Source organism: Mustela lutreola, chromosome 1 (genome assembly GCF_030435805.1).
Source record: "Mustela lutreola isolate mMusLut2 chromosome 1, mMusLut2.pri, whole genome shotgun sequence".
NCBI classification, from domain to species: domain Eukaryota; kingdom Metazoa; phylum Chordata; class Mammalia; order Carnivora; family Mustelidae; genus Mustela; species Mustela lutreola.
The window spans coordinates 127,861,629-127,874,565 of NC_081290.1; the positions used below are offsets into that span (position 1 = coordinate 127,861,629).

Genomic DNA, 12,937 nt, shown 5'->3' on the forward strand with positions numbered 1-12,937 from the left:
TTTCTTTCTTTCTTTCTTTCTTTCTTTCTTAGAAAGAGGGATGGAGGGTAAGGGCAGAGAGAGAGGGAGAGAGAGAATCCCAACCTGGCTCTATGCTCACTCAGCAGCATGGAGCCTTACTCGGGGCTTTATGTCATAACCCTGAGTTCGTGACCTGAGCCGAACCAAGAGTTGGCCGCTCAACCCACTGAGCCCCGGCACCCCTGTAGATTTGTTTCTGTAGGTAGTTTCTGGAATATTTTATTGTTCTATCAGAAGACATTATTTCTAGTAATGATGGGCGAAAAAACTTTATAACTAATAAATGCTGTTTTCACTAGAAGGTGGCACCAGTGATTTAGAATATTAAATCTCAAATCTGCATGTTATTAGTAGAAGTTGGTTGTTCAGATAATTTGTGTATGCAGACTTCCATCCCAAAACCATGTTTGCCAGTGAAATGGCTATTATAAAACTCATTAGAATTTATCTATTGATATGATATTGCAGATCCTAAATGACTCCCTACCAGAGAAGCAGGGGTTAAAATAAATGAAGCTCTGTATTCACTCTCTTCAGAACCACATTCTGTGCAGGGAACAGCCTGGACAGTCAGTCCCCTGTGTGAATTGTGCCATTTGATGAACAACACAGAGCCACATTGAAAGCCGTGATCTTTAAAAATGTCCAGATGGAGAAGATTATATTGGAACATTGAGAAATAATAACAGAAGGTGGCTCATCAATTTGAGAGTTGATATCTGATGCTATGAAATGGAAAGAAATGTACAGATGACCAAAGTGGGGAAAAAAATAGAAAATAGAAAACATGTGCCTGTTGCTGTCATCTTCTAGGGAGGAACATGGCTTGTATTTTATCTGAATTCAAATTCTGCTTTTCCATTCCTGAATACTTGGCATCTTCACCGTATGGAACTTTCATTGAGTCAGTAAGTTCAAAGTATCTGAGGAGTGTTGCAATTTCTGAGAATTTAGAGGGCACTTGAAATTTTCACTGACATTTAAAATTGAAGAATGCCATTCAGAGTTGAAAAGCTTTCATCTTCCAGACTCTCGATTGGAGACATCTCCCTTTCTCTGTCTAGGGTCTAATGAGTGTTAAATGAGGTGGTGATTAAAAAAAAAAAGTCCTCAGATACAGCTATTGATGAATTTCCTCAGGAACAGGTAATGATTGATTAGGCTCCCAAAACACAGATTGTGATTAAGTTCCTGATACAGCATTTAAAAGGATAATTTGTACATAAAGTGATGAAGAAGTGGTCATAAAGGGAGGCAGTTTTCATTTCTTCAACCTAGATATGGACAGAAAGTACTGCAATCCACCCTGACCTGACTACCATACAGTGAAGCACTTCATCAGGTAGCCTCCGCCAAGCACATGGAAATTCCAAGAAATCTTTTATTGTCTGAGTGTTAAATAGCCAAGGAGAATCAGGTATTTGAGAAAAGTCTGGGCCATGAAGGATGTAATACAAAACAAATAAATGAATGAATAAACAGAAACAGGGCAGGCAGAAAACACACAAGAAAAATGTTTAAAATTGTAAAGAGTATCTGCAGAGTAATAGGAGAAAATTAACTATCCATAAAGAAGAGAGAAAGTATGTTATGAAAAAGAGGAAAAACTCAGAGAATAAGAAAGAATTATGGAAAGTTAACTTTTTTTCTACTACAAGTAAAATTATATGACTTTGATGATAAGTTTAAGAAAAATCTTCTAGATTATGTAACAAAATGACAATACAGTATGAGGTGGTATGTACAGGGAACCTGCGAAAAACTTAGATGTTCAATCTTAGATAGTTACAATGTCATAATAATAAGCATTCTAGAAAGACAGACAGTGAGGGCAGGGGGAAGAAATTATCAAATAACATTCAGAAAAATTCCCAGGACTCGATGACACAAATATGCCCATTGTCTACACAAAACAATGAAAGAAAAGAGACTTCTTTTATGTTTCAAAGAAAATGTCATCATGAAATTTCAGAGATCAATAGAAGATCTTGAAAGTTTCGGACAGGTAGGAGGAGAAGGCAGAGAGAAATATGAAGCAGGTCACATACAAAAAATAATTAGAAATAATGACATTGTATTTTTCACTAGGAACAATAAAAGTCAGTGGAACACTGTCTTCTTATGAGAGTAATCAAGTGTCAGAGCAAAATGAAGATATCTTGAGACATTCAGTGTCTCAAAGAATTTACCTCCAATGTGTCTGAGAAACTATTGAGCACTCTGGAAGAAGAAGGGAGTAAAACATGAGAGATTAGTGATCCAGGAAGTGAGAGAACAAGTCAGCAACATGGTGAAAGGACACTCCAGAGTAACAGTTGCAGAAGAGATGGAGAGAGGCATCAATTCAAATTGCAGCATTCAGGTCTCCTATAAATTAAATATTCAGAAAAAAGAGAAATAGATTATTTGATATTTTTGATATTACTTAAAAAAAGATTTACTCATATAAACATGAAAAGTTCTCATGGAGTAAGTAGAGAAAAATAAGAATAGGTACATAGAAAACTATAGTAGTGAAAAAACTGAAGCAATGATTAACATTAGAGTGAGATACTACTCAAGAAGGAAAATGCAGGGACACCTGGGTGGCTCAGTTAGTTAAGCTCCCAACTCTTGATGTCCACTCAGGTCATGATCTCAGGGTTGTGAGACTAAGCCCCATCTCTGTGCTGAGCATGGATCCTACCTAAGATTCTCTCTCTCTCTCTCTCTGCCTTTCCCCTCTGACTAGTGCTCTCTCTCTCTTAAGAAAAAAAAAAAAGGAAAATACAGTCATACCACATTATTTGACTGCTCTGAATAACAGAATTATAAATATGATAACTGTGAACATGAAAATTTACCTGGGTGAGCAGGTAAATGTGGATGAATTATATACACATCACACATAAGCAGAAACTCAATAAAGATATCTAAAATTGATAAACTAAGAAAAAATAGAGAAAATATGTGCAGAAATATGGAGGTAAATATATGAAAAACAAAAATTACTGAAATTGCTTGTTTTGAAGCAGCTTAACTGGAGCATGGACGGGGCAGAGAAGAAAATCTGTGACTTTTGTTATATATATTCTTGCACTATTTGCATTATTTCAATAAAAAAAATTTGACCCAGTAATGAAGTAATTATGCTTCTTTACACAAATAGTACTAAAATGGGTTTTTAAAATCAATAACAAAGAAAAGATTCTCCCATATTTGAGATTCAGGGATATTTTCAATCCTTATGCAGAATAATGAGAAGTAAATGTATGAGGTAAAAAATACTTATAATTGTGGTTTATTAAAATCATGACTTCGTCCTTGAGATAATGTCCTCTCAAATTAAGATAGAATTTATGACAGTGCAATATTTGAAATTAATGGCAGCACCACATGAACGTTTTACTAATGACTGAATTCATTATAATAAGTGATTGATTTTTAAACTTTCACATATTTTATAAAAAGTTAAGCTCCGTACTTAATATGGATATTGTTTGAGTGTTTGCAAATGATGATTAGGCATTTAGTACCTTCCGTTCTCCTTTTAAAGATGTTTTATCACCTATGAGAATGAACAATTAAAATAGGAATAACTTGCTTACTATGTTATATCTCTTGGGGAACTAGCTTTATGTTCTTGAGTATTTATAACTATGTGGTAGTGCTCTGTTGTAGATTGAATAAATAAAACCCGTACTTATCCACGGAAGATTTCTCAGTAAAATGGAGAGCTTTTATGTGAGTACAACCAATAAACAATCATTGATTAAGGATCCGCTGTGATGCCAAGATGACAGTAGGTACTAGTGCAGAATATTGGTTGATAAATACACGAAACATTTCCTCCAGGCTTTTTTATATCTCATGTGTTCTTTGACATTTGTAAAACCACAATGTATGGAGTTATTGGGTAAATGTTAAGTTCTCTTTGAGTCTTAATGGAGAGCCTGACATATGTGCTCTATGTCTAGGGATTTACTGATGGAGACCTATTAAAAATTCAGTTTGGAGGTGCAAACGTCTCTGGATTTCAGATAGTGGACTATGATGATTCCCTGGTATCCAAATTTATAGAAAGATGGTCAACACTGGAAGAAAAAGAATACCCTGGAGCACACACGACTACAATTAAGGTATCTCTCTTTCTACTAATAAGTCCATCTACATCTGGATCTATATATCTGTATCTTTATCTGTATCTAACTGCTGGCAAGTAGTGTGTTCTCTGGGACACTCTAGGAAGAAGATGAAAATCTTTATTTGTTTTAGGGACAAAAAGCAATAAGTGCTTTGTGAAATCAAATGAGGAATCTTTGAATTCTAAATGTAGTGCACTGTTCTGATATGAACATGACCACACTCATCTTTTATTCTCAATGGGTCTGGACTTCACTTGTTTATTCAACATATTTTATTATGTGTACACCTACCTACATATATGTACCACTAAATATTAAATGCTTCTGCTGTTGATAGGAAGGTTTTCTTCCTTCTGTTCATCGCCTTATTGACAGCGGAGATAAGAGAGGATCATAGCGTCTGTGAAATGAGATGGTCACATTCTTTATGAAACTAGACTTATGAAAAATAAGAGCAAAAGTTGCAAAGCATTTCAGATACATAGTGATTTCGTTTGTTTATTTGTGTATTATTAAGCAGATGTGTATGAACCAGCCAGGACAGTGTTATTTTAGTTGCTCTCCCAGTTTATACTTCAGACAGAGGTTTTGTGGTTGTTTTCTGCACCTAATGAAAAGAAAAAACAGATGTGGATTTTTGGCTTTAAATTTGTGTCTGGCTCTGAGACTGGTCCTAGGTAAGGATTGAAAGCATTGAATTCTCTATTTTCGGATATGTGAATAGATCCTGTTAATTTTAAGTTAAATTCAAGAAACCATCTCGTAGAATGTTAAAGAATAACCCAGAGTTTGTTTGTTTGTTTTTTTCTCAAAACTAGGTTACTTTGTTTGGTGACATTCACTGATATTCCCATGTACACTGTTTATAAGAGTACTGTGGGTTTGTGGGGGTACCTTCAGGTAGCAAAGCTGATAAGACAAACGGACATCTAGTCTTTTCATTGATGTCAGGGCATGTCTCCACCTGTGCTCAGGGTGTCTCCACCTGCTGCTCTCATTCTGTGGAATTGCAGGCTTCCATCCATTCCAAGATGGTGCCTTTAAAGCTCTCTGATGAAGATTGCATGTGGCATTCATCCCCAAATAGAACTAAAGTGCTCCTTTTGAATACTCGATTAGTCACCGTGTTCCTACCACTACTGTCTACTGTGAGAAGGATGAGAGCAAAATGAGATGACTATTTTCTCATGGAAGTCATATCATTATTGAAGTGCATGGGTCATGTATCAAAATGCAGGGCAAATTTGGGGCCTGAGAGATTTTTAGCAATGCATTCTGTTAACAATTCCACCAAAACCTAGCTCCAGATTTCACTCTGCTGGGAGCTTACTCCCTTCCCGCTGTAGCACTTAAAAACAAAAACAAAAAGAAAAGTAAAAACAAAAACAAGACCCCCCCCAAAACAAAAAAGACTCTTATCTTTGAAAATCCCCAGTCTAATGGAGATTAACATGTCAGTAAGCAAATAAGCAAAACAGAGAATGATGCATGTAAAATATACCAGCTCTCCACATATGATTAGGACAGTATGGGGGAAGGATGTTAAGGAGGGCTCTCCAGGGGTGGGTGTCTCAGCAGGGCTTTTCACGTGGTTGAGCAGGAGAAAAACTATAGGTGGGTGTTGGAGAAAGAGAATGTACACAGATTCAAAGTGATACAAGGGCATGACAGTGTCAGGAAACTGTACTTTTTCTTCTTTTTTTTTTTTTTTTGTTTGTTTGTTTTGTTTCTCTGTTTTGTTTTGTTTTCTGCCGTAAAAATTCAAAATACATGGATTGGGGAGAGATGGACATTTTGTGGGAGTTACCAAGAGATAAGTCTCTTCTAATGTCAGCAGATGTAAAAGATAGGAATCACTGGACAGGGCTTTCATGATTTTTTCTGCTCCATGGGTAGAAAAAAAGAAGAAAAACTACTTGGGGGAATGATACAGTATTTTCTAATAAAAAAAATAGCATTATCTTCAATATATGATCTGTTTAAGGAAGGAAAATAAGAATATTTCCTAATGAAATTATTTCTTTATATATTGTCTTTTGGGTCATTGACTGTACCAGGTACATAGCCTTATAATTTAAGTCATGTTTTATTGTCACCAACATAAAAACTTAGTTTATAAGCATAAAAACCTGCAAAAATGCAATTCAATACATGAAATTTTCCCTGTGGTTAGGCTTGGGAGATAATATAAACTATTTCAAGTTGTGGGAATATTAAATAAATGATTGTTTTAAACTTTTAAACTTTTAGTCTTCTCCAGAAGTTAACAAATTTTTGATAGTTTCTTAGTTAAAATCATCCTTATTCAATAAATACAAGTAAAATATAAACATTTCAATATTTTGCATATTTTAATAACCAAGAAATATGTTAATAATGTTAAATTTCTTCATTCTTATACTCTGTACAAAAAATTACACTAAAGTCATGGTACAGAGATTTTACATCTGGTTCACCAACTTGCTAATTTCAGGCAACGTTCATTCATTTATTCATTTATCAATGCATTTATCCATTCAATGCCTATCTATTGAGTTTTTACTCTGCAAGCTGGCACTGTTCTAAGTGTCAGAGAAATGACAAAGTTCCAGTCTGAGAGCATTAAGGAACCACCAGAGGAGAGTTTTGATATAGGAAGATTACTGGTTACCCTCTTCTGCAACGCTGTCTGCTGACAATAGATTGTAGGGTTTGCCCCTGATGGCAGGTGAGCTTTTAGGACGATATCATGAACAATCCAGGCAGCCAATGTAACTGGTTGTCTTAACTGTGGTGGTGGCACCAGGAAGGAGGGAAATGAATGGGTTTGTTACAATTGCTGAGTCTTTCAGATTTCTTTATTTGTAAATGAAAAAAACTATTGCAGCAATCATAACCATTCGTTTATTATATAGTGATATAAATTCAGTTGAAAGATATTTGTGGGTTAAAAACAAGACTCTGAAAGGCAGTCTGCATCATTTGTGTCTTCCTGACCCGTGTCCTACAGTGCTTTACACACAGTAGACACATAGTAGATATTTGTTGAAATGAAAAATATAAAGAAACCCTTTGAAAATAAATCACTGAGAAAGAAAAAAAGTAATTATCATTTCTGTGAACTTTGGCTAAAATTTCTGCACTAATATTTGTTTTGCCTTTTTTCAGCCCTGGCATAACAGTAGTGGTACTTTACTTAACCATCATCAGACCAGAACCATTACGGCACCTAGATTTAAATAGACGATGAAAGTGACCATTTTGGGGCGCCTGGGTGGCTCAGTGGGTTAAGCCGCTGCCTTTGGCTCAGGTCGTGATCCCAGGGTCCTGGGATCGGGTCCCGCATCGGGCTCTCTGCTCAGCGGGGAGCCTGCTTCCCCCTCTCTCTCTGCCTGCCTCTCTATTTGTGATCTCTGTCCGTCAAATAAACAAATAAAATCTTTAAAAAAAAAAAAGTGACCATTCTACTTTCCCTAAAAAAAAAGAAAAAAAGTTTTGAAAGAGGCAGTTAATAAAGATGATTTGGCACTCTCTCAAAAATAATTTACAAATATTTCTATTTTTAGATAGATTTTCAGTGTTTCCGTGTCTTCAACAACTTGTAAGATGATAGCTATCCATTTCAGCCTGGTAACATCAGCAATCTGAACCTTGGTTCAACTTCTGCATCTGTGGTATTCTGCTGATGTTAAGGCATTCAACAATAATACGTGACCATGACTGACCTTTTCGTGGCCCTTTAAATAATGGTTTTCCCACCAGAATCTCATTTCAGTCAGGAAAGGACTTAAAGCACAGACTCAAACTTTCTTAATTGCTGCCCTAAGAGAGTTATTAGGCCTGTCTGAAAATAGCATAATCTTTTTCAGTTCAGTAATTAGCGCCATGCATTATATAGTACCCTAGTGGCTTAATAGAATTAATTCTGCTTCTTGAACATTTTAACTGACCAAAACCACTGCTGACACATTGGCATTCCCTATTCCTAATATTAAAGTATTTTGCCACACAATAGCCTAGAGGCTTGATGTGTTTTGTTTCTTATATTACATGGCTTGAAAAGTATGTAAATGGTTGAAATAAGCCCGTAAATTAAAATTTTGGTACTGGGGGCACCTGGGTAGCTCAGTCGATTAAGTGTCTGCCTTGGTCTCAGGTCGTGATCCCAGGATCCTGAGATCCAGTCCCATGTTGGTCTCCCTGCTCAGCAGGAAGCCTGCTTCTCCCTCTCCCTCTGCTGCTCCCCTCTCCCACTGTTTGTGCTCTCTCTTGAGCATGCACTCTCTCTTTCTCTCAGATAAGTAAGTAAAATATTAAAAAAAATAAAAGAAATTATTTTAAAAATGAAGTAAAATTATGATATTGGTAAATTATTTGTTAAAAATAATTGAAAAAAAATATATTGTACTATTTAAATGTATGTTAGAGCATTAAGAGTAAAAAGGCATACTACTATCTGTAATACTACTGCAGGATATCTGATTCATTCCATTTCCACATTTCTTCATCTGTAGAGGGAATAAGTTAGGCAATTTATAAGATTTATCTCAAACATCTAATGCCATGATTATGTAAAGTGCTAATTTGACACTTAATAAAACATACACTAATAATTTTAATTTTTACTGAATCTATGATTTCTCACATGGTTCTTCTGTCTCTCAAAAATTATAATGACTTGCAGGCAGTCATGTCTCAACTCCAAATATCAAAATCAAACCCTAAAATATCTTGTAACATATTTGTTTATTTTCCCTGGATTAAAAAAGATGAGGAACTTTCACTTTGTTAGAAGATTCTTAGTAAGTGGAGAAAGTCTGGGAGAAATTTATGCAACCAACAAAATAAAAGATCTGTCTCTAAGAAAGTCTCTCCCTGGCAATGACGGGTGAATCAAACCAGATAATGTTTTGATTTGAGTATCTTTTCTCCATCGTGATGAATCTAATTAGTTTTATCTGAAACTTTTGAGTGCTTACATGAACCCAAAGTTTCAGAATGTAAAAGTCTTTGTCCTTAAGCAAAACTCAGTCAGGGTCAGTAGCCCATCTGAATAATTCAGGTTAAATATGTTGTTTTAATGTACTCCTTTTACATGAAGAATATTTCTTCACAGGGGCTTAAAAATTATTTTTACTACTCAAAAAGAATAATAAAAATGTTAAATTTAATTTCTTTCCAACAGACCTGGTTTTTTCACCCTTGAAGCTCTGTGCTTACTAGATGTTGATTTTTTTTTTTTTTTTTTTACTTTGTAGTTACAATTTAAAGTTTATTAGAGCAGTTTAAGGTTCACCACAACACTGAGCAAAAAAAGAGTTTCTGTATATCTCTGCCCCTCACCCCAAGCACAACTTCCTCCAATATCTGCTTTACTCACCAGAGTGATTCATTTGTTAGAACTGATGAATCTTCATTGACATCATGATTACCCAAAGTCCATATTTTACAATATGGTTCACTCTTAGTGTACATCCTATAGTTTGGGACAAATGTACAATAACATTCTCCCATCATTACAGTCTCGTAGTGAATATTTTCACTACTGTAAAAATCTCTGTTCTGCTTATTCATCTCTCCTCTTGCTCATAGCAAACACGGAATCTTCTTTACTGTCTCTATAGTTTTGCCTTTTCCAGAATGCATATAGTTAGAATCATCAGTATGTAGTCTTTTTAGATTTGCTTTTTTTCACTTAGTAATATACATACAAGGTTCCTTCATGTCTTTTCATGGCTTGGTAGCTTACTCTTTTTAAGCCCTGATAATATCCCATCATATTCCATTACCTGGATGTATTGTTCACTTACTAAAGGAAGCACATCTTGGTTGCTTCCAAGTTTCAGCACTATGAATAAAGTTACCTCAAATATATGCACAATGGTTTTTGAGTGGATGTATGATTTCAACTTCTTTGGGTAAATACCAAGTAGTACAATTGTTGGATCATATGGTGAGAGTATGTTTAGTTTTCAAGAAACTGCCAAATTGTCTCCCAAAGTGGCTGTACCATTTTGCATTGTCATTAGCAATGAATGAGAGTTTCTGTTGCTCCATCGATGTTAAGTTTCTGTGAAGATCCTGTGACTTTGGAACGCCTGGGTGGCTCAGTTGGTTGGGCGGTGTTCCACATTGGGCTCCTTGCTTGGCGGGGAGCCTGCTTCTCCCTCTGCCTCTGCTGCCGCTCTTCCTGCCTGCCTGTGCTCTCTCTCTCTCTCTCTCTCTCTGGAAAAAAAAAAAAATCCTGTGACTTTGTGTGGTGAAGTTTCGAAGGGCACACATTCAATGAGCCCTAAACAGCCTTATCACAGATACTTCTTTTCCAGAGGGTGGACTCCAATTAAATTTAAAATTAAGACAAGCGAATGAACTTAAATGTATAATGTATTTACCAATACTGTTTTCTTTTTGTTTTTAATGGCTCTAGTTGATCTTAATCATTGCTCAGGATCAAGAAAGAAAAATAAAGGGAGACTTTCTAAAGCTTTTCTTATAGGTTTACTCATTTTTCCTAGAACTCATCATTTTTGACCATTTTGATATCTTGATAAAATGAAGAAATTGACCTTGAGAGCTTGTTTGGAGGTTCAAGATGGGATTGGGAGGGAGACAAACCATAAGTGACTCTTAATCTCACAAAACAAACTGAGGGTTGCCGGGGGGAGGGGGTTGGGGAGAAGGGGGTGGGATTATGGACATTGGGGAGGGTATGTGATTTGGTGAGTGCTGTGAAGTGTGTAAACCTGGTGATTCACAGACCTGGGGATAAAAATATATGTATATAAAAAATATATGTTTATAAAAAATAAAAAAAAAAAAATGAAGAAATTGAGAATTATATTGTGAAATTCTTAAGGAACATATCATTCAGCATATAAGAACTTTAATCAGGGGCACCTGGATGGCTCAGTGGGTTAGGCCTCTGCCTTCGGCTCAGGTCATGATCTCAGGGTCCTGGGATAGAGTCCCCGCATCAGGCTCTCTGCTCAGTGGGGAGCCTGCTTCCCCTCTCTCTCTGCCTGCCTCTGCCTACCTGTGATCTCTCTGTCAAACAAAAAAGTAAAATCTTTAAAAAAAGAATTTTAAATAAGTGATAAAATTTTATTTTTTTATTTTTTAAAAGATTTTATTTATTTACTTGAGAGGGAGAGAGAGAGACAGCAAGAGAGAGCATGAGAGGGGAGAAGGTCAGGGGAGTAGCAGACACTGATGGAGTTGGGAGCCTGATGCAGGAATCGTTCCTGGGACTCTGGAATCATGACCTGAGCCAAAGGCAGTTGCTTAACTGACTGAGCCACTCAGGTGCCCCAAGTGATATAATTTAAAAAATGAGTATATACCATTTATCAGGCCATAAGGCCTTTAACAGACCAAGGTTGTTACACAGAGCATTATTTTTATTAAAAGTAATTGGTATTAAGGAAATTTTTAAAATGGTAATTTGTTTGGACAATGGATGTTCTTCAGACAAAGCTAAACTGGAATTGTCACTACAGGATTTCTTACAGCCTTTAATATGGCAATGTGAGAATAAGTTTCTGAATTTATTGCCTCACAGATTCTTGTGGATTAGGATAGTGGTTTCCAAAACAGCAAAACAAACTAGTTTTATATACCAGGTTAGATAGTAATAAAAGGAAAAAAGAAAGCAAACATGCTGTTTAATAACTTGCATTTTGGGGCATACTTTATACGTCACCTGGCTTCTCATTTCCTCTAACTGTACTCATTTGATGTGGTGTTTGCCAAACAAGGGCATCTGCTGTCCCTGTGTGCGACACTGAGGAGTTTCCTGGGACTGCAGATTTGCTGTGTAAGACAGGGATAACATTCATTAACCTGACAAACCAAAATGGTTGGTCACCATCATTGTCACAGAAACACAGAGATCTGGACTCAAACTCCACCTTAATTTTTTTCTAACCCTGGGCAAAATATAATCTGTTAACTTAGAATCTTCATCTATAAAACTGGAGTAAAAGTATTTGTTGCATAGAATTTTTTAAAAAGGGCTCATGAGGAAACCACCCTGCTCAGGTTAGTCGACATGAATTATTTTTTCCTCACCAGCTTTTCCAATACTACTATGACATAGGAGAAGCATTGTTTTACTTATTTTGTTGATAAGAAACACTTTATTTTCATTGATAAAAAACACTTTATCTTACCCAAGGCAATTGAGCAGTAAATGATAAAATCAGGGCTTGGGCCCTACCTTCTGTGATACATTCAATACTTTATAAACCATATATATTTCAATTTCAAGTGTCAAGGAGAGTTTGAAAGTGGCTATTCATAGTAACTTTTTAGCACTTTTATAACATGTAAAGTCTAGTACTTTTTCTTTGAATATCTTTTATTTTAGCACAGTGCAGATGACCCATGTTTAAGCATAGATGCTATCATAATAATGATCCATAAAATGTTATGTGATAGTCTATTTATCCTTTTTGTATGTTCATTAGATCCTAAGTGTACATAGAACTTCTCTATTCCTTGTTTTTGTTGGCTGTCAGAATACTGATTTCTGGTTTTAGTGATTATAGTAATGTATTATTGAATAATGTCTGATGACTATTGGGCATAACAAACATGTTTAAAATGCATATTTCATTTTGTACTGGAAAAATAGGTCTCAATAAACATACATTTAAAATGGAATAAAAAGTACATTTGGAAAATGGACCATAAAAACGTTTTCCCAGATTTCTTCTTAAAGTGTGGATAGGATGCGATTGTGATATAGCACTGCAAAACACAATGGTCCCCCACTGAATTATAAATTTCCAACTCAGCTGAGGGATTTCACAGAA

The 12,937-nt window shown here is 35.7% G+C and overlaps 1 protein-coding gene across 10 annotated transcripts in view; it reads left to right on the forward strand.

Moving 5' to 3' along the window:
- GRIA2 (glutamate ionotropic receptor AMPA type subunit 2) overlaps nt 1-12,937 on the forward strand; it is a 168,853-nt gene that overhangs the window by 102,550 nt on the left and 53,366 nt on the right. For all 10 annotated transcript variants that reach the window (XR_009353787.1, XR_009353785.1, XR_009353777.1 and 7 more), the window contains exon 6: nt 3,978-4,139. Coding sequence is in view for 7 of the 10 variants with exons in the window: in XM_059173994.1 (XP_059029977.1) it covers nt 3,978-4,139 (162 nt within the window). In the remaining 3 variants the exon portion in view is untranslated. The remainder of the gene's footprint in view (nt 1-3,977; nt 4,140-12,937) is intronic.